Raw genomic sequence first — 25,791 nt, forward strand, 5'->3', positions numbered from 1 at the left:
TGGTGCTCATTCTATTGTGATGTCTTTACTCAGAAGGGTAATATAATAGAAAGATGGTGTTTTCCTAAAGCTAACTGGGGAACATTTAAAGAATGTTGTAGGAAGTCATGTGAAGAAATATCTCTTGAGAGTAATGTGGACAGCTGTTCGAGAGCAGTGACCGCTGTGATTATTGGTGCTGCATCAACATGCATTCCTAAGAGTAAGCTGAATGGGAAAAAGAAAATGGTTCCATGGTGGAATGAGGAATGTAAAAATGCCGTCAAAGAAAGAAATCGTGCCGACAGAAAGTTAAGAAGTCTTTTGACCCAAGATAATCTGATCGATGATCAAAGACAGAGAGCGGAGTACGGAAAGTTATCAAGTCATCAAAGAGGAATGCATGGAGGCAATTCTGTTCAGCTATTGGAAGAGAAATAGAGTTACGTGATGTTTGGGCGATGATCAAAAAGATGAGTGGGAAAAGAATCAATTAAAATCCCAGTTTTGAGAGACGGAGAATATCGGGCAATTACAAATGAGGAGAAAGCTGCGTTATTGGGGAAGAAGTTTGCAAATGTTCACAGCGGAAGTCATTTACACGAGAGGCACAGACGGAGAAAAGAAGACATTTGAGCAGCACATACAGAAGTTAGACAGAAAAAGGGCAATGAAGGAACACCTCTTGATGTGGAGGTTCCAATGCAGGAGCTGAAAACAGCGTTGGAGGGAAGTGGGTACACTGCTCCAGGTCAAGACCAACTATGCTACGCTATGTTCAGACAATTACCAGAAGAAGCCTTGGAAATCATTTGTAAAGTGTTGAATGTGATTTGGAGGGAAGGTGTAATGCCAAGCAGCTGGGAGAGTGCTTTGATTCTACCTTTTGGTAAACCTGGTGAAGACCGAGCGAATGCTGGCAATTACAGACCAACAGCACTGACATCTCATTTGTGCAAGTGGATGGAAAAGATCATCACGAGCAGATTCACTTATTTCATAGAGCAAAGGGGCTCGCTAAATGAATCTCAGAATGGCTTTCGTGAAGGTAGATCGACACTGGACGCATTGATAAAAGTCAGCAACGAGGCAGAGAAAGCAATAAGTATGAAGGAGATTATGGCTGTCGTCTGTTTTGATGTTGAGAAAGCATATGACTCCATGTGGAGAGAGGGCGATTGATTAAAATGCATAAAATAGGTATTAGTGGAAGGATGTAGAACTGGATATTGGGTTTTTTGTCTGGTCGATCATTCAAGGTAAAAGTTGGAGATGTCGTGTCTGAAGACTTTACTACCGTAAATGGGATCCCCCAAGGTAGTGTTATCAGCCCTATATTATTTAACATTATGATAAATGACGTCTTTATGGACATTGACAGATATTGGCTCTTGCTGTATGCCGATGATGGAGCAATTTGGAAAAGGGGAAGAAATATTCGACATGTGATCAGTAGAATTCAAAAGGCTGTAATCAATGTTAAAGTGGTCGTATGACTTTAAGATGTCTGTTGATAAGTCTTGCTACATGCTATTCACCAGAAAGAGAAATATAAGCAATACTCATCTGAAATGATGTGGACAAAGTATGGAGAGGGTGACAGAGTTTAAATATTTAGGCTTATGGTTTGATGAAAAATGTTTGTGGGGAACTCATATTAAGCATGTTGAAACTAAATGTAAAAAGGTGCTCAATGTTATGAGAGCAGTTTCTGGACATCAATGGGGAGCAGATAAACGGTCACTAATGGACATCTATAGGGCTATTATACGAGCAGGTATAGATTATGGATGTATGGTTTATGGAACAGCTGCCAAGAGTACATTACTAGCATGAGATAGAATTCAGTTCAGAGCTCTCAGACTTAGTGTCGGTGCAATTAAATCGACCCCAAACAACGCACTTCTGGTAGAAGCCGACGAACTGCCATTAAGCCGAAGACGAGCAGAACTAGCTCTGGCATATTGGGTGAAGTTAAAGGGATCTGCAGAGGAACTTCCCATAACAAATGTGCTGTATGAATGCTGGGAATACACCCAAAGTAAAGGCAAAGGGTTTGGTTGGACAATCAGTGCAACAGCCAAAGAATACGGGTTCACTGGTTCGAGTATGGGCCCAATGTAATGAGGGGAATGTTCCTCCGTGGATACCACCAGTGCACAATGTGGATTTAACTCATAGAAGAGAGGAAGGAATGGATGGAAAGGAAATGCTGTGACATTGGACATCAGACTCAAGTATACATCAATAATAAGTATTATAACGATATGCAGATTTATACAGATGGATCTAAAGATAACGGGAATGGACACGTGGGATCAGGGTATTCATTCCAGAATTTACTGTGACAATATGCAAACCAATGAATGACAGACTGTCTGTCTTTACAGCTGAATGATTGCAATCATCTCGGGACTGCAATGGGTAGAAGAGGTCCGGCTGAGAGAGTGCTCATCTGTTCAGATTCTGCTGCAGCTTTAAACAGCCTGAAGACAAAACGAACAATTGGAGAGGATTTAGTGATGGAAATATCTCTGATCATGTTGAGACTTCAAAGACTGGGAATGAATGTTCCATTTAGCTGGTTCCTGCTCATGTCGGGGTGGAGGGCAATGAGAGAGCAGATATGACTGCAAAGAGAGCACCAACACTAAAAGAAGAGGAGATATTGAATATTCCTTTTGGAAAGGGGGAAGCTGAAGCATTAATAAGAGAGGCAGGACGGGAGGTATGGCAGAAGAAGTGGGACAACGACAACAAAGGAAGACATTGTTATGACATTCAGAAATCCATAAATGTGAAGACATACAAAGGGAAGTACAGAAGAGAGGAGGTCATAATATCAAGGTTACGGTTCGGACACACAGGACTGAACTCAACGCTGTATTTAATGGCACAAATGGACTCAGATAAGTGCACTGAGATGACTGAAGACGTGGAGCATGTTGTCCTGAAATGTCAAAGACACAACAGACAGGAACATCTTGAAGCAAAACATATGTCAGTTGGGACGGAAGTGGAGTTTGGAGGGAGTTCTGGCAGCGGACGCAGAATGGCGGGAGTGCTGCAGAGCACTGTTGCGATTTCTTAAAGAAACGGGATCAGACCGCAGGATTTCGGTGGAAACAGTGAAGAAAAGGTTACCCTGAAACTGCACACTCCGGTACAGTAGGTGGCGCTATGCACCTATACAAGTTGGTTGCGACCCGCCAATCAAATGTGAAGAAGAAGAAGAAGAAGAAGAAGGAGGACACATTCTCCGCCTGTAGTCGTCAGGATGGACGGTAACATGGAGCCTGGTGACGGTAAAAAGAGGACTTTATGGAGCTAGCTGGCGGATATGCCGTTAGCTTTACATGCTAACACAGCTAGCCGTGTCTGCAGCGTTCACCTGTGTCTTCTTCTGCAGCTGTTGTGTTCATGAACCGTGAGACTGTTTAAAGCTGCTGTTCAGCATCAGCGCCACGCTGCAGAGTTGTGCTCCGACGGTGGCTTCCATTGTTATTAATGATTTAATGACAAGACAAGAAACACAAACAACAAGAGGACGACAAGAGCAGTGACGCAGGCCAGCTAACGTGTGTGTGTGTGTGTGTGTGTGTGTGTGTGTGTGTGTGTGTGTGTGTGTGTGTGTGTGTGTGTGTGTGTGTGTGTGTGTGTGTGTGTGTGTGTGTGTGTGTGTGTGTGCCTGCTCTGACATGATGAAGGTGGTTGTTGTTCACTGTATGATCAGTATTTAGGAGGTTGTGTGTAGAATGATGGAGTTGGGACACAGACTGTGGTGGTGTTCATCCAGCAGGGGGCGTCCTCTCACTGCACATCAAGTCTCAGAGTCCTGAACAACTGAACACGTTTGGACTCAAGATTCAAACTAATTATTATCTTTAGTCAAATTAAACATTGAATAAACTGAGTGTGTGTTGGAGGTGATGTACACATGTAGTGCACACATGTCTGTACACAGTGTATACATGTGTGTGTACAAGACATTTCTTTATTAAATCACCATTTCTTCATCCTTCTGCTCCTCGTGTCGCTCTACATTTGGCTTCATCTCCTGCTGCCTTTTTGCCCAAACTTGACAGAAGGAACCAGAAGCCAAACCATGGAGCCAGCAGATGGCTGGTTAGAAGAGCAGCTCTCTGATCTGAGTTCTTCCTGCTTTGTGTTCGTGGAGCGTGGAGGAGATCTCCTCGTAGCAGATGAAAGAGTGTTGAGATCGGTGAGCAGGAAGACATCAGTGTTATGGATGGTGGCTTCTTCACCGGACTGCTTCTGTCACGGCCTTGGTTTTAGTTTAGTCTGTTTCCTGTTTTATTTTGAAATCCTCTCGTGTCCCGTGTTCACTTCACTTCCTGTCTTTGTGTGTTTTCCCTCCTTTGTGATTGGGTACATCCCAAGTCTTTGTTTTTATTTTACTTTGGTCAGAAGTAAACTCAAATACTCTTAGTTTGTAGGAAACATCATTATAAAAGTACAAAGTATGTATCAGTGTATCTGTATTAAATCATCTGAGACGTTAACTTCTTCTGCTGATTGTTTACCTGCTGATTATGTGTCAGGTTAAATTAGATGATATATGTAGCTGAAGGTTATGTTGCACCTCTACTTTATAAGAGTAATAAAAGAATAAGTCTGCAGCAAGATGGAAACAACTTTATTTCTTCTTCACACTCCTGTAGAACCTTTTCCCTCTTTCCCTCTTTCCGTTTTCTCCTTCACAATAAAAGCCCCAGACAGAGTGTTGGGCTTCACCAGACTCCAATGCAATGAGAACAAAAGACCTTTCTACCTCAAACATTAGTGTTTGATTTTGATGATATGATATATTAAATACATATTTACTGATGTTTTGTGAACTTGAGCGAACGATTTTTACTCAGTAAATATTAATCTGAAATTTAGCACCGAAACACAATTTGTGAAAAACATCTGTTGAGATAATATGTTCTGTGTTTGTGATTACTGTTATTATACTATATATATATATACACTATATGACATCATGAGACCTTCCTTCTGACTTGTCCTTTAATCGGTGAACTTAAATGGATCCTTGTTCATGTGTTGTTGTAAAGCACCCTGCAGGGCGGGACCATCAAGAAGCCAGGCTGGAGGCACATGGCTGGACTCCTCCCATCACATCAACCTGCTGCAGCTTGTTGCTGTGGAGAAGCTGCTGAACCATTTCACTCCACAGCTGAGGGGGAAGCACGTCATGTTGAGGTGGGACAACACCACTGAGGAGGTGGACCTCAACAGACAGGAGGTGGTCAGATCCCCGGCCCTGCACAGGGCAGCAGTGTCTGTTCTGATGTGGACAGATCATCACCTTTACTCTCTGACTCACTCATAGAGAAAACACCCAGAGTCCTCCTTCAGGAGTGGACGCACTAGTCCTTTAGGACCAGGACCACCTGCCTGAATGCTTAAGGATGAGACTGAGCAGCCTGGGTCTCCTGGTCCCTGTTGTCTCCACGTATCAGAATGCACATGTCTCCTCCTGTCAGAGGGATTACTTGACTCGTTGGTGGACTGATGCCAGATGAAGGGCCTCGCTCCTCCTTCCTGCTCTCTTGAGGAGATCTGGTCTTTCCTGCAGGTTGTTGTTGACAGTGGTCGTGTTGTTTCCATCTTGGGGGTGTTTGCTGCAGGAATTACAGTTTGTGTTCTACATTCGGTTGTATTTTGCAGTGTGCGAGCCAGCATGCTCTCCTGGCTATTCTGACCCACAATCCTTTGCACAGCAGATACATGAGCAAGAGGGTCAAAGTTCAAGGAGCCACGTGATGAGGAAGCAGTATGTCCCAGTTGAATGCAGACTGCATGCATCAGTATGTCGTTTGTGAGGAAGCTGCAGTTTGTCCTAAAAGTCCAGAGAAGACAAGGAGACAAAGAGGAGCGTGCATGGATCCTCTAAACCAGGGGTGTCAAACATACGGCCCGCAGGCCAGAGCCGGCCCGCCACGTCATTTTATGTGGCCCGCGAAGCCGCCAGATAATTTTTTTTTTTTAAATAATTTAAAGTTAGATTGGATAAAAAAAATATCCCCATCGTCGAAATTATGAGATAGAAAGTCATAACTGAGATACTTAAATCCTCTTATCACTCTTGTAAAATTTGCCTAAAACACCTATCCAAGGAGAACCCAAAGTAAACTGACCGCTCTTATTGAACCATTGGGAGTACATGTGTAGTTTTAGTCTCTGTTGAAAGGGAACTCTGAAGGTTCTTCACAAACAGTCAGAAGCACTGTGAGTGCTACTAGCATTGAGCTAATGAAGCTACAACACACTGAAACAAAGGTTTTTATTTCCGCCTGGATTTTCTTTGGCCAACAGATGCCTGCAGATAACTCTGGCTGGGACATGAGCTGGAAAACACAACGGTACCACAGCATGAAGCCACAGTACAAGTTCAAATTAGATAACACGACAGAAAATATATATTTCACACATGGTTTACGAAGACTACGTCTGCGTAAAAGCGCTTTTGGAGACTCGTAGTGACCACGGCAAAATGCCGAGGCTACGATAAACTACGTGTTCGTTGTTGGAACGGCAGCTTATTGATGTCGCTATGTGGTGAACTATAACGTATTGAATCAGTCAACTTTCACAGATTCTTGAAAATTCTCAGTAACCAGACTTTGACACTTGAATAAACAATAATCAAATGCAGAGACAGTTATTTACCAATATGTTAGGAGTAGTTACATTTACACAGTCTTACATTTACAACCGGCCCTTTGAGGGCGACCGTGATGCTGATGTGGCCCGGAGTGAAGATGAGTTTGGCCAAATCCCAACGTCCCCCTGACGGACTCATGGACTTTGACATCATCAAGTGTTTGAGTCTCTCGCAGACATGTTGAGCCCTTTATGAACCCTTTCCGTGAGTCAGCATGGTGCTGACTTAGCCAAAGGGAATTACCCACAAATCATTGCAATGTGACGTTAAACACGGGGTAACCAGTGGACGCATGGAGGCGTGAAAAAAAGGTAAAGAAAGAGGACGGCTCACGTGTGTTCAGCCTGTCATAATACATTTACTCAGAAACATTAAGGGTTAAAGATGGAACAAAAAATAAACATGAAATCAGATATTTATTGATTTATTCATCAAATATTTGATTTTGTCATTGAAGCTGTTTTGACAGAAATGAGTAAATAGATGATATGAAGTTAGATCTCATGTGAGGAAAGAGCCTGAAGACTTTCACATCAAAGAGTACAAAGTATAAAATAAATACACACAATTATACATCATATTTGTTGTCGTTTTCATGGTAACGTGATATGTTGCAGCAAAGTGCTGTCCCGTTCCTATTTACACCATCTGAGTCCTTGAGGGTTCAGAGTTTGAGGGTTCAGGGGGACGTTGGGATTTGGCCTTTGACACCCTGCTCTAAACTATCTGGTCCAAACAACACAGTCCAGGCTGCTGTTTGTGTTCACAAAGACATTTGATCCTGTGAACGCAGCTCAGCCTGAGACTCAGTCCAACCAGTCAGACTGCATACTGAGATGGTGACGTGAGGACGCACCCTCTCTCTGCTGAAGCACAACAAGCTGCTCACTTCACTTCGTCTGATGGAAGTTTACGTTGACGTGAAGCACGAAGCTCCTTCTCTACACAGACCTGCTGAGGACAGAAGAGAGCTGCACACGGATGAAGTTCATGCTGAAAGTTCAGTAAGTGGAGCTGCGATTGGTTGGAATGACGTCATTGATTGTTGTGAACGTGTGATTGTTTAAAGCTGCTTTCAAACACAAACGTCAGCTGGGAAACAAGATGGCCGCCTGTGTGAGCAGGCAGAGAGAAGCTGCTGTTAGTTTGGATGTTGAAGTCCAGATGAAGTGTTGCTTTGAATGATGACGCTGTGATGAAGAAGAGGAGTTCAGGCTGATCTGGGGTCTGTCAGGACTGTTACTGTGTGGAGCACTAGGACCCAGCAGGGACCAGAGAGCTCACCTGGGCCTTTGTTGCTGCACTGAAACACACCTGAGAGACTCTGTTTGTCTCACCTGCTGCTTTCAGTCCTTTCAGGCCACAAAGCTTCATCTTCATTTCTTCCTCTGCTTTTCAACACATTTACTCCGTCGGTCTGCTGCACATGAGAAACTTCAGCGATGGTTTGAACGGCTGCGTTACATAAGATTGGGGACATCTTGGCGAGATGGTGCTCCTGGGGTGCGTCCCTCATTACGTCCGGGTTTTCACGGGCCGCACCCTGGCAGGTCTGGGCGGGACATTGAGGAAGCCAGGGTGGTAGGCACATCGCCAAACTCCTCCCTTCACTTCAACCTGTTGGAGCTTGTTGTTGAGAATGTGCTGCACCATTTCACTCCACGGCTGAGGGGGAAGCATGTTGAGGTGGGACAACACTGAGGAGGTGGACCTCAACAGACAGGAGGTGGTCAGATCCCCGGCCCTGCACAGGGCAGCAGTGTCTGTTCTGATGTGGACAGATCATCACCTTTACTCTCTGACTCACTCATAGAGAAAACACCCAGAGTCCTCCTTCAGGAGTGGACGCACTAGTCCTTTAGGACCAGGACCACCTGCCTGAATGCTTAAGGATGAGACTGAGCAGCCTGGGTCTCCTGGTCCCTGTTGTCTCCACGTATCAGAATGCACATGTCTCCTCCTGTCAGAGGGATTACTTGACTCGTTGGTGGACTGATGCCAGATGAAGGGCCTCGCTCCTCCTTCCTGCTCTCTTGAGGAGATCTGGTCTTTCCTGCAGGTTGTTGTTGACAGTGGTTGTGTTGTTTCCATCTTGGGGGTGTTTGCTGCAGGAATTACAGTTTGTGTTCTACATTCGGTTGTATTTTGCAGTGTGCGAGCCAGCATGCTCTCCTGACTATTCTGACCCACAATCCTTTGCACAGCAGATACATGAGCAAGAGGGTCAAAGTTCAAGGAGCCACGTGATGAGGAAGCAGTATGTCCCAGTTGAATGCAGACTGCATGCATCAGTATGTCGTTTGTGAGGAAGCTGCAGTTTGTCCTAAAAGTCCAGAGAAGACAAGGAGACAAAGAGGAGCGTGCATGGATCCTCTAAACCAGGGGTGTCAAACATACGGCCCGCAGGCCAGAGCCGGCCCGCCACGTCATTTTATGTGGCCCGCGAAGCCGGCAGATAATTTTTTTTTTTTAAATAATTTAAAGTTAGATTGGATAAAAAAAATATCCCCATCGTCGAAATTATGAGATAGAAAGTCATAACTGAGATACTTAAATCCTCTTATCATTCTTGTAAAATTTGCCTAAAACACCTATCCAAGGAGAACCCAAAGTAAACTGAGCGCTCTTATTGAACCATTGGGAGTACATGTGTAGTTTTAGTCTCTGTTGAAAGGGAACTCTGAAGGTTCTTCACAAACAGTCAGAAGCACTGTGAGTGCTACTAGCATTGAGCTAATGAAGCTACAACACACTGAAACAGCAGGTTTTTATTTCCGCCTGGATTTTCTTTGGCCAACAGATGCCTGCAGATAACTCTGGCTGGGACATGAGCTGGAAAACACAACGGTACCACAGCATGAAGCCACAGTACAAGTTCAAATTAGATAACACGACAGAAAATATATATTTCACACATGGTTTACGAAGACTACGTCTGTGTAAAAGCGCTTTTGGAGACTCGTAGTGACCACGGCAAAATGCCGAGGCTACGATAAACTACGTGTTCGTTGTTCGAACGGCAGCTTATTGATGTCGATATGTGGTGAACTATAACGTATTGAATCAGTCAACTTTCACAGATTCTTGAAAATTCTCAGTAACCAGACTTTGACACTTGAATAAACAATAATCAAATGCAGAGACAGTTATTTACCAATATGTTAGGAGTAGTTACATTTACACAGTCTTACATTTACAACCGGCCCTTTGAGGGCGACCGCGATGCTGATGTGGCCCGGAGTGAAGATGAGTTTGGCCAAATCCCAACGTCCCCCTGACGGACTCATGGACTTTGACATCATCAAGTGTTTGAGTCTCTCGCAGACATGTTGAGCCCTTTATGAACCCTTTCCGTGAGTCAGCATGGTGCTGACTTAGCCAAAGGGAATTACCCACAAATCATTGCAATGTGACGTTAAACACGGGGTAACCAGTGGACGCATGGAGACGTGAAAAAAAGGTAAAGAAAGAGGACGGCTCACGTGTGTTCAGCCTGTCATAATACATTTACTCAGAAACATTAAGGGTTAAAGATGGAACAAAAAATAAACATGAAATCAGATATTTATTGATTTATTCATCAAATATTTGATTTTGTCATTGAAGCTGTTTTGACAGAAATGAGTAAATAGATGATATGAAGTTAGATCTCATGTGAGGAAAGAGCCTGAAGACTTTCACATCAAAGAGTACAAAGTATAAAATAAATACACACAATTATACATCATATTTGTTGTCGTTTTCATGGTAACGTGATATGTTGCAGCAAAGTGCTGTCCCGTTCCTACTTACACCATCTCAAGCCCTCACAGCCTCTCACACTCACCCACTCAGCTGGTGACGTCAGTGAGTCCTTGAGGGTTCAGAGTTTGAGGGTTCAGGGGGACGTTGGGATTTGGCCTTTGACACCCTGCTCTAAACTATCTGGTCCAAACAACACAGTCCAGGCTGCTGTTTGTGTTCACAAAGACATTTGATCCTGTGAATGCAGCTCAGCCTGAGACTCAGTCCAACCAGTCAGACTGCATACTGAGATGGTGACGTGAGGACGCACCCTCTCTCTGCTGAAGCACAACAAGCTGCTCACTTCACTTCGTCTGATGGAAGTTGAAGTTGACGTGAAGCACGAAGCTCCTTCTCTACACAGACCTGCTGAGGACAGAAGAGAGCTGCACACGGATGAAGTTCATGCTGAAGGTTCAGTAAGTGGAGCTGCGATTGGTTGGAATGACGTCATTGATTGTTGTGAACGTGTGATTGTTTAAAGCTGCTTTCAAACACAAACGTCAGCTGGGAAACAAGATGGCCGCCTGTGTGAGCAGGCAGAGAGAAGCTGCTGTTAGTTTGGATGTTGAAGTCCAGATGAAGTGTTGCTTTGAATGATGACGCTGTGATGAAGAAGAGGAGTTCAGGCTGATCTGGGGTCTGTCAGGACTGTTACTGTGTGGAGCACTAGGACCCAGCAGGGACCAGAGAGCTCACCTGGGCCTTTGTTGCTGCACTGAAACACACCTGAGAGACTGTTTGTCTCACCTGCTGCTTTCAGTCCTTTCAGGCCACAAAGCTTCATCTTCATTTCTTCCTCTGCTTCTCAACACATTTACTCCGTCGGTCTGCTGCACATGAGAAACTTCAGCGATGGTTTGAACGGCTGCGTTACATAAGATTGGGGACATCTTGGCGAGATGGTGCTCCTGGGGTGCGTCCCTCATTACGTCCGGGTTTTCACGGGCCGCACCCTGGCAGGTCTGGGCGGGACATTGAGGAAGCCAGGGTGGTAGGCACATCGCCAAACTCCTCCCTTCACTTCAACCTGTTGGAGCTTGTTGTTGAGAATGTGCTGCACCATTTCACTCCACGGCTGAGGGGGAAGCATGTTGAGGTGGGACAACACTGAGGAGGTGAACCTCAACAGACAGGAGGTTGTCACACCCCCTGTCCTTCACAGGACAGTGATGTCTGTCCTGACGTGGGAAGATTGTCACCTTTTCTCTCTTGTTCAAAATGAGAGAACACCCAGTGTCCCCTTCAGGAGTAGATGCACATGTCAGAAGTCGAGAAAGGGAAGCGCACATCGTGGCAGCGGCAGCTAGTAGAGGCACTTCCTGTTGCAAGCTGCCGCTGTTTCAGAGCGGATTCCGCTGTATTTTAGCCTTTATTTGTCGTTATTTGACATCATGTGACAATACATTAAGGTCCTTGAAGGTATGACTGTTGGTAGTTGTAATTAGTTTCGTAAGTGTTCAGTGTTCTCTGTGAGGACAGCTACGTGTCATGTGACTCTGCTGTGTTTGACTGACTTCTGGACTCTGAAGGGAGATCATGAGGAGAAACAGCTCAGCTCCATCTGTTGGAGGTTGATGAACAATATTTAACTTGTGAAACACTGTAAACTTATAGGACGAGCGTTTAAAATGACGTCTTTTGACACGTTGTTAACGGGGTTTAAAAGAAGGAAAAGTGAAGTTTGTTTAATCTCCAGAAATCTAAACTTTAACAGATGTTGGAGATAAAATGAATAATTCTATGAACTAGTTAAATTAAATCTGTAGTATTTATTCGGTATTCTCTAAAACCTTTTACATGTTTTCTAATAGTAACTAAATGTATTTGTAATTGAGTTTTGCTCTATTGTTTGTGTATTTACAGCTAATATCTGTATTTCATGGTATTTTATTACAGTAGAATATATTTTATTTTACTGTAATTTAATCTTCGGCTGACAGACTTTTTAACATTTTATAAAGATTTGTTTTTCAAAGCGTGCACATTAATCAGCAGGTTGTAGTCGACCTTTTCTTAACTTTTCTCTTCAGACTTTTCTGAGTGAAAGAGCAGCTGAGCAGCAGAGAGAATGTTTCCTCGTGTGCTTTGAGTTTTCACTGTGAAAACAACTGAAGTCACGATGAACAAAAGGTTTGTTGACTTCAGTCTTTAGTGAGAGCAACAAGAAGCCAAAGGGATTCAGCCGACACTGATAGGAAACAGAGAGCAGCTGATACAGGAGAGATGATGTAGAGGAGGAACGAGTGCTGATGTGCTGGTCAGTGATTGGACGGATGCTTTCAGCTCTGCTCTCACTGGTTCCTCGACACATGAAGCTACAAAGTGATGTGAATTCAGCAGCAGCTAACAAGGTCACATGACTGATTCTGGATTATTGGACGAGCTGCTTCCTGCTCTGACTGGATGCAGTAGACGTGGAAACAGAGGAACATTTCAAACGTTGAAGAGCTTTTCAAAGTCAGTCAAATAGAAGTGAAAAGTGACGTCATCCCCAAAGAGGCCAATAAAAAGCCAGATGAAGAGTCTTCCTCTGGTCTTCCAACAAGCCAACAGACTAAAGAGCGTTGTGAACGTCATCTCTTAGAGAGGACTCTGCAGCTCAGAGGGACAACAGCATGGAAACTGTCCCATGAGTGTCTTTAGTGTTGAGGTGAATGAGCTGTGTGTGTTTGTCATGATGAAGAGAAATAATGTTGCTGTGTTTGTGTGAAGGTGTGGACTCTGCTATGAATCAGTGTGAGGACGGAGAGGAGGGAGTCCCTCCCTCTAAAACCAGCCACACCAAAGCTCAGAGGTGAGATGACCATCTCTACCTGTCCATGACTCAAAGGCTTTCATCCACTGACTCTGTTTCTACATGTGACCAGGACCCATCAGGGACCAGACGGACCTGGACCTGAACCTGAACCGAAACTTAAACCTAAACTCATGTCCATGAAGAGTGACCGGCCTATGGATCGTCCTATTATGTTCAAAGATGGACGCCACTCTGTTGATGAAAGGTGAGCATTTTAAAATGATGATGACAACTGTTGGGCTCTGGCCATATGGCTTAAACATGTGCTGTGGACAAAGAGAATCAGGCCTTCACTGTTTCAAGCAAAGGTTTCATCCTGATTTGTAGTTGAGGAGAGCAAAGGAATTTCACACTCAGGTGTGAATTCCCCCCCCCCAAATAACCATGGTAACCGCGGCAATCTCATTGGCCGAAGGCCAAGAGAACCCAGGACCCCTGTGGTTCAACCCCTGTTCTACAAAACTGTCTGCAGTTTCACACTTCTCCGCTTTTTCCCTTCGACCTCGGTTGAGTTAGGGAGCATGCAACCGCTCTTCGCCCGGACCTTCGTCCTGGACGCATGAAGATACATCGGCCTCTCCTCCCCCCTCCAGCACGACGGAGACCACGAGGAAGCCCCTCGAACCCTCATCAAACCCTGACAAGCCATTTCGCTGGATGAAACAGCCCGCGATAACGAATCTGCTTCAGCGATCCGTTCAGTGCTTCCTGCTCCTTTTCCTTTTTGCGCACACCCCGGCAGGAAGACGTCTAGACCTCTCCTGACCGATGATTACCGGGAGACCTACGGACCACGTCGTCTCAACCGAAGTTAGGTCATCCTCCCTGAAGCGAGGATTGATCACGTCTGCGTTTCGCTCCAGAACGAGCTCACGCCACGACGGACCGAAACAGCGCCAGCTCAAACGCCGCGCTGAGAAGCCGCCCCCCCCCCCTTCCTCTCGAAGAAAAAGGACAGCTTTGCCACGAACACTTCCACGTTGCAACGAAGCATCTACAAGTAAGGTTCTTGGCATTTGGGCATAGCTTAGCTTAAATTAACTTAAGTTTAATTCAGGCCATTCATTTATATGTTGATATTCCCGTGTTTTTGTGTGTTTAAGTTACTGTCGCGTGATATCGAGATATTGCGCAATCATTACGGACCAGAGAAGCTCCGCTGTATGTGTGTATCAACTATGACTGTTTGCTTGGGATTCATTTGATTTCTTTTCATTTGTTTTATTACACTTCGTGTAGTATTCTCTCCTCATTAAATCAGCTCTGTGAGTGAAGTGTGGAATCTCGGCTATCGTACATAACTGCTGGCAGTTCTACCGACAACGGCACGGTGTGTACGTTACGCCAGACACCCCCATTATCACTACAACGCGGACCGCACGCAGAAGCTTGATTCATGACCCCCACCTTTGCTCTCTCTTTCTTCTCGCTGCCCCGGGAGAAACCCCATTGAAACGATCGCCTCACATCACGTGCTGCATCGGCACACGTGATTACATACAGCAGCCTAACTGCCATTTTGGTCCGAGTCACTCGACTCCGCCATCTTTGTAGTTTCTAGCTGTAGTTCTTAAGGCCCCTCCCCTTTTGGCCCGCGTCACTCGACGCCGCCATCTTTGTAGTTTCTAGCAGTAGCTGTAAGACTCTCCTTCCTGTTCACCCACAGACCCACACACACACATACACATACACACACAGACATACACAGACACACACAGACATAAAAACGGGGCACACCGTTGTGTGCCCCGTTTTTATTAATAATCATTAATAATTGTTACATACATCAATAATTCTATTGATGTCAAGAATTCAGTTTCTTAAATGCTGATAACCCAAACACGCTCCTTTAGATCCCAACATAATGGTGCCCCGTGTGAGGGTACGTTATTCCAGTTTTGTTACAGTATATATGCACATTAATCCATAATTATTTTTGAATAATTTATTTTCCAAAATTTTTTTTTTTTTCGAAATATTTTTTTTTTTTCTTCTTTTGAATGATCCAAATTCCTGAAACTTATTTCCCAAAATAGGTAGGCTTTGATCTTCAAAATCTTGTCTTATTGTAATTAAATTTTTGATTTTAAATCCAGATTTTTAATCTTAATCTTTAATTCTCTTCTCGAAATTTTATTTCGTTTCCTTTCCAGGTTTAATTATTTGTTTCATTTCTTAAACTAACAGCCAGCTGTGTAGTAGATTTGATCGTTTATTTGTAATACCTTTCTTGCTTTCTTAAATCCCTCCAAAGAAGTTATACACAGCTGTCACAGGCCCAAAGTGCTAAACCACATTAGCATTTTCGCACCTCTGGCTGCAAAGCAGTAGTGATACCTCAGAGCAGCAACAGTAGAAACGTAAGTCACAGAGCTAGACATTTCACTGTGCGCCTGCATGAACCGTAACACTAACAGTAATTAACATCTAACAGTAGAAATCCTAAGTTACAGAACTAGACATTTCACTGAGAACCGTAAACACTAACAGTTTCCGTTCTAACACTAGGGAATTAACAACCATTGGGAGTCGCGCTCATCAGAGAGAATGAGCGACGAGAAATCCCCCATTCCTGGAGCTGTAGCTCCAGAAGACACCGCCTTACGAGATGCGGTGGCTGATGTCCTCGGACTCACAGCAAAGGAAAGAGAGTACTTTGCAAAATACACTGCTGTCCTATGCGACGAGCAATTAGAGCAGCTGGTGGCTTATGTAAATAACCCAGCAGGTAACAGAGAACGCCTGATTCAGGACGTAATCGGCGAAATACTGCTCATCTACCATCAGAAAATGCAGCTGCAAGCTGCCCGAACCCGGGCACAGAGCGACGAGCAGCAACGCGAGATCTGGACACTCCGAACAGAGGTTCAGGAGTTGTCACGTGACTGTAGAGCCCTACAGTCAGAAAATAGTAGCCTGCGCAGTGACCTCAGAGAGGTCAACCTAGAACTCTCTAAAGCATCAGAGAGTGATGACAAACTGAAAGCGCTTCAAGGTGTTCCAGCAACCCCGGTAGGTACCGCTACCCCCTACCGAGCCTTTCAGCCCAGTCATTTCTTGGTCTCGGCTCCCTCATTCCCCGAGACCCGAACCACCTTGCATTTCTTGAAAGCGACATCCCCAACCAGGAGGAGAGAGGACCAACACCAGGTCCTAGACTGCCCAGGTGGCTTCAAAACCACCTCAGGCGACCGCAATCCTCCACGCAGTTCACGCGCGCGACAAGAACTGACCCCATCCCCCTCAGGGAGGGAGGATGATAGTCGTTACCACCATCGCGAGTATGGAGACTCAGACGACTCGGACGGCTCAGGCCCCATCAACCTTGGAGGCCTGCGTACTCGACAGATTGAGTCTCTGGCAAAAGACGTAGAGCGCTTCAATCCCGATAATCACGACTCGAGCATCGATGACTACCTAAGGGAGATCGATCGCTGCCTCCTCGACCTATCGCGCCCCTCATCGCGCGAAAAGCTAAAGCTAGTGTGGAAAACCACTGCGCGAAGCGTCCACGCTTTCATTGAAACGCTCCAGCCGAGCATCCGCGACCGCTATTCATCCCTTTGTCACGCCCTTAGGGAGGAGTACTCCCTGTACACCGACCCAGCTTCTGCCACCCTCGGCGCCTTTGCCATTTCCCAGGAAAGGCTAGAGTCTCCGAGAGACTACTTCAGGCGCTTGAGATCTGCGTACTTCCAAGGACGTAACGCCCCAGGTCTAGAAGAAGACCATGCCTTCAAGTCGCTATTCCTGCACAATCTCCACGACAACGTGAGATACGATGTTACCATGCACTGCAGAACGAGTAACCTCACCATGCCAGAGATTAGGAAGTACGCGCAACTTGCATGGAAGACACGCGGACGGCCGACAAATCGGTACGAAGACACCGCCATAGTCTTAGGCATCCAACAGTCGAGCGACTCCGACCTAGCGTCGGAAGACAACGAGAGGCCTTGGCCTAGCGAGCCCTGGTCACCCCCGAGGAACAAACGACCCTGGCGGTCGAAAGACCAACGGAACCAGGGGGGTGAAAGACGCCCTCAAGGGCAACACATCAGGTAACGCTGACTCGCAGCCCACCTGACTAAGCCAAGTGACCTTTCCCCCTGCTGCCAAGTCAACGTGGTAGCGGGGGGGAAGAGAACTCAGCACACTTCCGGAAACGACCACTCCCATTTTGCACCTCGTTCTTCAACCTTCTTGGGCGACCTTGTTCGCAAAGGCAATGCCCGTTATGTATATATCTATACATATTCTTCAGTCTTACTGGGGGGTCATAACACTCTTGCTCTACCCGACTCCGGGTCAGAAACAAGCCTCATGTGTTCCCCCACCTTTTCGCATACACCTCTAGGGTGCCACAACCTTAGAGGCCCTTCGAGCACCCTTTTGAGCACCCTAGCTCGTAAGATCTTTCGTCAACTAAGCCTTCTTCTCCTGCTCTGTCAGCATGATCTACCTCCAGCTTGTTCAACGAAGCCACCGCCTTCTTTCAGCCGAGTCATCTCCCGGGCCTGTCAAGTCGCCAGTGCCGTAGGTAACTGAACTTGACCTGTGCGCCGGACCTGTCTCCATCTCTAATTAGGAGGGTGGGGGAGGGAGATATCACCAGCCCGCCATGACACACTCCAGAGTGAAACTGTTCGCGACGTTTCCCTGAGTGCTGACGGTAACGTGGGATATCTGCCCTCGCCACTTGAACAGCGCGAGGGGGGTGGGCTCTCTGACAACAGAAACTTAGAGAGATGCACTTCACAGGAAGTACACTCTAATCTCGCCAGTGCCGAAACCAACCGGCAGAATGGCAGCTTACTATTGACTACTGACGTTTAACTGCATGCTCCAACTCACCCTGTAGACATGCACTAACCGCTAACACAGCCAACTTCAACCAGAACAGTTGCATGACCTGAGACGTTCATTGTGACTGTAAACTGATGCTCCACTCTCATAGAGAACCCTTTGCATGCTTTATAGACTCTACCAGAAGTAACCAAAGAGGACATAACCTCTGCCGTAGCAGTCAGATTTAACCCAGGACCTCATCCGAGAAGGCTCAGCTGTCAACAGCTGGAGCAGCGAAGGACCAGCCTAGCTAGTCACACTAGCCATGCTAACGAAATCTGTAAATCTGCTACCACTACTGTTATGCAACCCTCACAGGTACCTCTGGCCTATAGTCTTGGCAACGCAACTCCAATATCGATAGATTCTAAAACTTAGACACAGGACTCGCTCTAAATCTACCGATCAGAGAGAGATAGACGCACATATCATGTACTAATAGATCCAGAAGCGACAGACTAACTGGATTCCCTCCTATTCATAACACCACGTAGCCAACCTACGACTGCTCCGCCGACGGACTCCAGTCCTGTCTAGGAGTTGTAACCACTGTTTGCCCCTCACCTGCTTCTTGTCTTTCTATTCTTTCCATCTCTCTCTTTTGTGTTTTGTGTTTTGTTTTATTTGGGTTGTTACTTTCTTTGACACTATGCCGCAATGCTAGATTATCACAACATCATAATAGCGATTGAATTATTTGGGAATAATGTTTTGCTCACCTATGATTTGAATTGTGTATGATAGTAGATGTAGGTAGAAGTAGTTAAAGTCATCTGCCCATATGCCACCTTAGTCATCTGCCCAGATGCCAATGAACTCTGAACTTGAACACCATGAACTTGACCACTATGAACCTTGAACTCTATGAACAATGAACACTGCCTGTTTTAACCACTGCTTTTGGTCTCAGGAACACTTGGACTGTCTCACCTCTTCAGGTTTCCCCACCACATGGATGCACATGCCAGCCCTTGGTTTGCTCTAAAGACCGAAGCCAACACCTCGCTCTTCAGAACAAAGGGGGGATGTTGGGGTCTGACCATATGGCTTCAATATGTGCTGTGGACAAAGACAAATCAGGCCTTAACCTTTTCAAGCAAGGGTCTCATCCTGATTTTTAGTTTGAGGAGAGCAAAGGAATGTCACACTAGGGTGTGAATTCCCCCCCCCCCCAAAAAAACCTATGGTTCCTGAAGTCACCTGACTACACCGCTGCAATCTCATTGGCCGAGAGCCAAAGGCCTCCGGGACCCCCTGTGGTTCAGACACTGTTCTATAAAACTGTCTCCTTCCCCCATTTCAAGGCTTTTTTCCAATCGACCTCGGTTGAGTTAGGGAGCACGCAACCGCTCTTCACCCGGACCTTCGTCCTGGACGCATGAAGATACATCGGCCTCTCCTCCCCCCTCCAGCACGACGGAGGCCACGAGGACGCAACGGCCCTTCTCCCCTACTCAAACCCTGACAGGTCACGAGCCATTTCGCTGGACGAAACGACAGTGTTCCACGTTGAGTACGGCTCCACTCAGCCCGCGAGACGAACCCGCATCAGCGATCCGTTCTCCACTTTTCTTTTTATTTTGTGCACAAACCGGCACAGAGGAGCCCGACGAAGCCTCGCTCCTCTCGTGACCGAGGATTCCCGGCAAGACCTACGGACCACGTCGTCTCAGCCGAAGTTAGGTCATCCTCCCTGCAGCGAGGATAGACCACGTCTGCGTTTGCTCCAGAGCCACGCCAACGGACCGAAGCCGCACCAGCAAAAGCCGTGCGACACACAGCGCCCGCTACCAGCCGCGCTGCAAGCAAGCTCCCCCCCCTGTCCCCCTTCCCGATGAGGAAAACGGACCGCTTTGCTCACGAACACTTCAACGTTGCAATGAAGCATCGACAAGTAAGATTCTTGGCATTTGGGCATAGCTTAGCTTAAATTAACGTAAATTTAATTCAGGTCATTCATTTATATGTTGATATTCCCGTGTTTTTGTGTGTTTAAGTTACTGTCGCGTGATATTGAGGTATTACGCAATCATTACGGCGCAGAGAAGCGCCGCTGTATTCGTGTATTAACTGCTATGACTGTTTCTTTGGGATTATTTTCATTCATTGTCTTCCACTCCGTGTGGAAGTTCTCTTTTCATTAACTCGACTCTGTGAGTGAGCTGAGGGCCGTGGCTTATCACGGCATATGTTACCGGCAGTTCAAAGACGACAGCGGTATACTTATGCGTGATAGAACCAGCAAACTCAGGCTCACTACAATGCGGACCGCGCGCAGAAGTTTGATTCATGAGCCCCCACATTTTTCTCTTTCCTCCTCTCACGTAACACACACAGCTCCTAGCTCTACACCTGGGGAACCCCGTTGAAACGATCGCCTCACAACACACGTGCTGCCCAGGCACACGTGATTACATACAGCAGCCTAACTGCCATTTTGTCCGAGTCACTCGACTCCGCCATCTTTGTAGTTTTTAGCTGTAGTTCTTAAGGCCCCTCCCCTTTTGGCCAGCGTCACTCGACGCCGCCATCTTTGTAGTCTCTAGCTGTAGTTCTTAAGACTCCCCCTCCTTTTCACCCACAGACCCACACACACACACACACACAGACATACACTCTCATCCATTTTATTCATTCTTTAGTTTAGGCATATAAAATTGTATGATAACGTTTGTTGGTTGCAATAGTAATTGATTTGATCATTTATTATTTTGATTTAATAAAGTCTGTTATACTTTAAGGAGCAGTCGTCTGTGATTACTTGTGCATATGTATTTGATAAGACTGTATGTAGTAGCCTGTGCTCGAACTTAAAACCTTCACTGTCACTGAATGTATAGTCATACGCAGACTATTGACATTATGAGTGACTACTAATTATGAGACTTAGTTTATCGTTTGGTTATTGGTCCCTGTTCGCAGGGTGGTGCCCCGTTTATATTAATAATCATTAATAATTGTTACTTACATCAATAATTCTATTGATGTCAAGAATTCAGTTTCTTAAATGCTGATAACCCAAACACGCTCCTTTAGATCCCAACAAGAGCTTCAGACTTTTATCTTCTTGTTGATAGCTTCTAGTCTTCAGCAGCTTCTGGAGCTGAAGATTTAATAAGTGGATCTCCTTCTCTGGTGGTCTTCCTCTCTGTCTGACAGGAACCTCACGGAACTGGACTCAGATGAACCTGAACCCAGCTGTGTGTCCATGAAGAGTGACTGGTCCAAGGATCTGCCGCTGTATTTCAGAAAGAGTGGCCAAACGTCCAGGTAATGAATGATCCAGGGAACCAGTGGAGCGTTCATGAACGCCTCTATTCTCACCTGATTTAATATAATGTGTGAGTGTGTGTGTGTGTGTGTGTAAATGGTAAATGGTCTGTACTTGTATAGCTCTTTTCTAGGCCATATCCACACTAGTCCGTGTCTCGTTGGATGCAGAGTTGTCAAATAGAAACGATCTCCGTCCACACGGGAATTTTCAGCATTATTCTCAAGTTGATCTGCATCCACACGGCAGCCTTCGAAGGCGGACAACACGTGGCCATTAACGTACACTGGGCATGCGCGTGACGGTGTAAACAGGAAGTGGATTGCTTGCTCAGTTAAAAAAAATATGACAGAGTAATTAAGCAGTCTTTAACAATGAAAGGTTGTATTTGATACTTAAGATCTTCCTCTATAAACTCAAACAGACAAAGTTCGTGGAAAGTTTTATTTTTCAGATGTAGTTACAGCACTGCGGCTCTCTCTCTCTCTCTCTCTCGCTCACATCAACTTTACTTTAAAATCAACACTTACACGGAAACGTTTACTCGATTATGGTCCATAAATGTGGTCAACACACGTCTATCACTCGCTTCCATGTGTTGTTGCCGTGGGGCTGATGAATGTAGCGTTAGCTCCATCGGGGTATTCCTTCATGAGATACGGCATCAGGGGATAAGCTGGTCACCCAGCAGAGAAACAGGGACATCATCTTCACCCTCCATCAATTCTTTAGGGCATTTGCTCCATCTTTTAGGGCACAACATCATGCAACAGGTCCGACTCGCTAGCTTCTAAGCTAATTTTAACATTACCGCCAATGGGGAAATGCTAACCGCTAATTGGCGAATATAATATATCTTCGTACATATTTTCATGCTCCATGAAGAAATACTTACAGACTAAGGTCTCTCAAGGCTACCAACCGGAAGAAGTAAAATGAATCAGCGTCTCTCACTCGTCTCTCACTCGTCTCCTCTGTGTTGTCTGTTTGTAGCTGTAGCTCTGAATAGCATTTATTGCTAACTGTAGCTTCAGACAGCCGCTCCGTGGGGGCTGATCGCCGATGGTCAAGCAGCTGGAATAACAGCTGCTTCCTCCACATAAATGCAGACTTTTTACTGCACAACAGCTGCTCGTACGCAACAGGTAATACAGCGTGCACAAAACCGGGGCTGATACGTCTCTGGACTCGGGAATTGTCGCTCATCGTTCGAAGAACAGCTCGCCTCCTCCGCCTGTAGGCATTAGCAGCATTGTAAAATGACACATTTAACTCCTCAATAGCTGCTAGTACAGACAACACAGCAAGCAAGGCTTGCCATTCGTTATCCGTGTTGAAATGAATCGCTGCTGGTCGCCGGCTGTTTGTTTTCTTCCGGGTACGGGTCACGTGATAGCGAGTGTGACGAATCAGGGACGGAGACGTCATGGCTGGTAATAACCAATCCAGTAGCGAGCACGGCTGTGGGCTCATTTTTTTCTAACAGACATCCGTATCCGACGTCTACACTCAACCAAAACCCCGGAGTTTTCAAATACCTCCAACCTCGGCGGAGTTTTCAGGTTCCTCCGTTTAGGCTGCTCCAAAACTCCGGCGTGGTGTGGCTGCTCAGTGTGAACGTAGCAAAACTGGACTAGTGTGGATGTGGTCCTCGTCTTTCCGACCACTCAAAGCACTTTCACACTACTTGTCATCATTCACACTCTGATGACGGGCTAAGTGCTCAAGGACACATCGACATGGACGAGCGGAGCCGGGGATCGAACCGCCGATCCTCTGACTGAAGGACGACCCTGCTCTCCACTTCTTCTTCAATGATGAAGTCACAGTTATAACAACAGAGTAACTTAAACAAAACACCAACTAGATCACAGAACACAATGACCTCACTCAGCCCAGACACTAAGCTCAGCCTCTTACTGTGAGATGACTTCTTCATGGTGGACGTGGTCCTTCTGAGCTTCTTGGTTCGACTCAAGCTGATCAGCTCCAAGCTGTGTGGATGAACCTGTGTGTTGGCGGAGAGGGTTTTCTCAGAGAGGAAGCGTATTCTGCTTCCTTGTAAGCACTTGATTGGAAAGAGAATTTGTTCTTCTCTTTCTCTGAAGGATGTGTTTTCTTCTTTCTGCAGGTAAGTTGTCCACTTCTCTTCTTCAGGATCCAAGAACAGAGTCCATTGTCGTCCAGTGAATTTAAGACCGTGACCTCGGATGTTCTTTTTACAAACAGCAGCGCTATGTTTCTGTGCCTCCTCGCAAGTGAAGTGAACTGCGTGGAATGGCCGAGAGCTGAGGGTGAAGCAGAGTTTGATGGTTTCAGGGACAGAGTTGCACCACAGGAAGTCCTGGGGCCCTCGTCCAATTAGATCCCAGCGTTGAGCCTGGATGAAAAGTCACACCCAGGTGTGATTGAACGTTACCGGGGTTGGTGTCAATCTGAAACTCAAATCAGGCTTTTGACTGCTCTGCAGGCCCTGCAGGCCTGTAGGCCCAAGTCTTTGTAGCACACCATGTCAGACCCAGGGTTCGTACGGTCATGAAAAACCTGGAAAAGTCATGGAATTTTAAAATGGTTATTTCCAGGCCTGGATAAGTCATGGAAAAAAATAAAATCCCAAAAGTTTTGGAAAAGTCATGGAATTTTTTTACATTCATATGTTCATGTCGTACATTTACGCTGAGTTTGAAATAATTAATATGCTTTTAAAAGAAAGATATAACCAGGCATACGCTCTCAAACTCGCAGTGCGAATTATTCGCGCTGCCAGTGAACGCACCTTAACAGGTGACATGCCGACCGCTTCCCTGAGCTACTGCGATAGCAACATTAGCTCGGTTCGCGAACGGTCGGTATCATTGACTGTGCCGGGGAAGTGTCGATTCAAAAATGCTTGGCTACACATGGACAAATACAAGACATGGGTTACACCCGACAAAGACCCGGGACGAGCCAAATGCAGGTTGTGTGGAGGCAAAACGTCGATATTTCTAACATGGGCGGGAGCGACATCAGAGCTCCCGCCCATGACGTTTCCGCAAACAAGCAGGCGGCGATAACGGATGGCGCTGGAACAAAAAATGACGTCCTTACTGCGGAGGTAATGTGGGCACTGAAGGTTGCCAATTCCCACTTTTCATTTAAATCATCAGAAGATGCCAGCCTGATATTTCGCCGGATGTTGCCCGATAGCCAGATCGCGGCACAATTTGATGAGCTGGATGACTTAAAAAAGAAGAGGGCAAGAATGGAGACGGATATTCGCGCACTCGAGAGATCAGCAGATGAATATTCTGAGAAAGCAGAAGCTACAAACCAACTGACCTTCATCACCAAATCTAACAGCTTCCGCCGAACTGCAAAAGAGAAGAAGGCATCTCTGCCGGAGATTGAAAAGCAGATAGATGCGGAGCTTGAAGAAATGAAACGCTAAGCTGGCACTACAGTTCACTTGAGTTCCCGTGGACAGTAAAGCACAAACTTCTTCTTTCATTACAACTTGTTCAGGTTGCCACGAGCTATTCTCTCTTGCGAGCCTCTCAAGGGACAAGTCTGTGTGAGTGTGTCAGTCCAACACACAAAAAAAGCTCTTGTTATGTGAATGTTGTTTTATAAACCTGTTTAAATGTGAAATTGTTTTTGATGATTTATGTTTGAAGAGTTAGTTGCCAACTCGTTTTGTTAAAATTTGCACTAAAAGGGAACGCAATGTGTGCACGAGCTGGATCCTACTGAATGCCTGTCAGAGGATATAAATGTTGTTATTCTAATCAAACTATTGTCTCTCATTCATTTGTGTCATTTAAGGTATGCTGTGTGCTTTAGAATTCTCATTTTTAGTTTAAATACTACATTTTCTCACTTTCATGTATACACCGAGATTTCACAAAATGTTTGGTCATGGAAATTTGGCTTAAAGTCATGGAAAAGTCATGGAAATCCATTGGTCCAAATGTGTATGAACCCTGCAGACCCCAACAAGAGCTTCAGACTTTTATCTTCTTGTTGATAGCTTCTAGTCTTCAGCAGCTTCTGGAGCTGAAGATTTAATAAGTGGATCTCCTTCTCTGGTGGTCTTCCTCTCTGTCTGACAGGAACCTCACGGAACTGGACTCAGATGAACCTGAACCCAGCTGTGTGTCCATGAAGAGTGACTGGTCCAAGGATCTGCCGCTGTATTTCAGAAAGAGTGGCCAAACGTCCAGGTAATGAATGATCCAGGGAACCAGTGGAGCGTTCATGAACGCCTCTATTCTCACCTGATTTAATATAATGTGTGAGTGTGTGTGTGTGTGTGTAAATGGTAAATGGTCTGTACTTGTATAGCTCTTTTCTAGGCCATATCCACACTAGTCCGTGTCTCGTTGGATGCAGAGTTGTCAAATAGAAACGATCTCCGTCCACACGGGAATTTTCAGCATT

General features: G+C 45.7%; 2 protein-coding genes across 4 annotated transcripts in view; both read left to right on the forward strand.

Annotated features, from left to right (window-relative positions):
• LOC306797396 (uncharacterized protein) overlaps nt 1–25,791 on the forward strand; it is a 252,933-nt gene that overhangs the window by 34,551 nt on the left and 192,591 nt on the right. The gene's annotated exons all lie outside the window — the stretch shown is intronic.
• The window catches only part of LOC306797401 (uncharacterized protein), a 31,680-nt gene continuing 16,661 nt past the window's right edge, over nt 10,773–25,791 (forward strand). Inside the window, exons 1-5 of the mRNA XM_079296749.1 lie at nt 10,773–10,872; nt 13,169–13,250; nt 13,324–13,458; nt 21,261–21,371; nt 25,464–25,574. Coding sequence (XP_079152875.1) covers nt 13,183–13,250; nt 13,324–13,458; nt 21,261–21,371; nt 25,464–25,574 — 425 coding nt within the window. The 5' untranslated portion in view covers nt 10,773–10,872; nt 13,169–13,182. The remainder of the gene's footprint in view (nt 10,873–13,168; nt 13,251–13,323; nt 13,459–21,260; nt 21,372–25,463; nt 25,575–25,791) is intronic.

This window comes from Melanostigma gelatinosum, assembly GCF_949748355.1.
Source record: "Melanostigma gelatinosum genome assembly, chromosome: 24".
NCBI lineage: Eukaryota > Metazoa > Chordata > Actinopteri > Perciformes > Zoarcidae > Melanostigma > Melanostigma gelatinosum.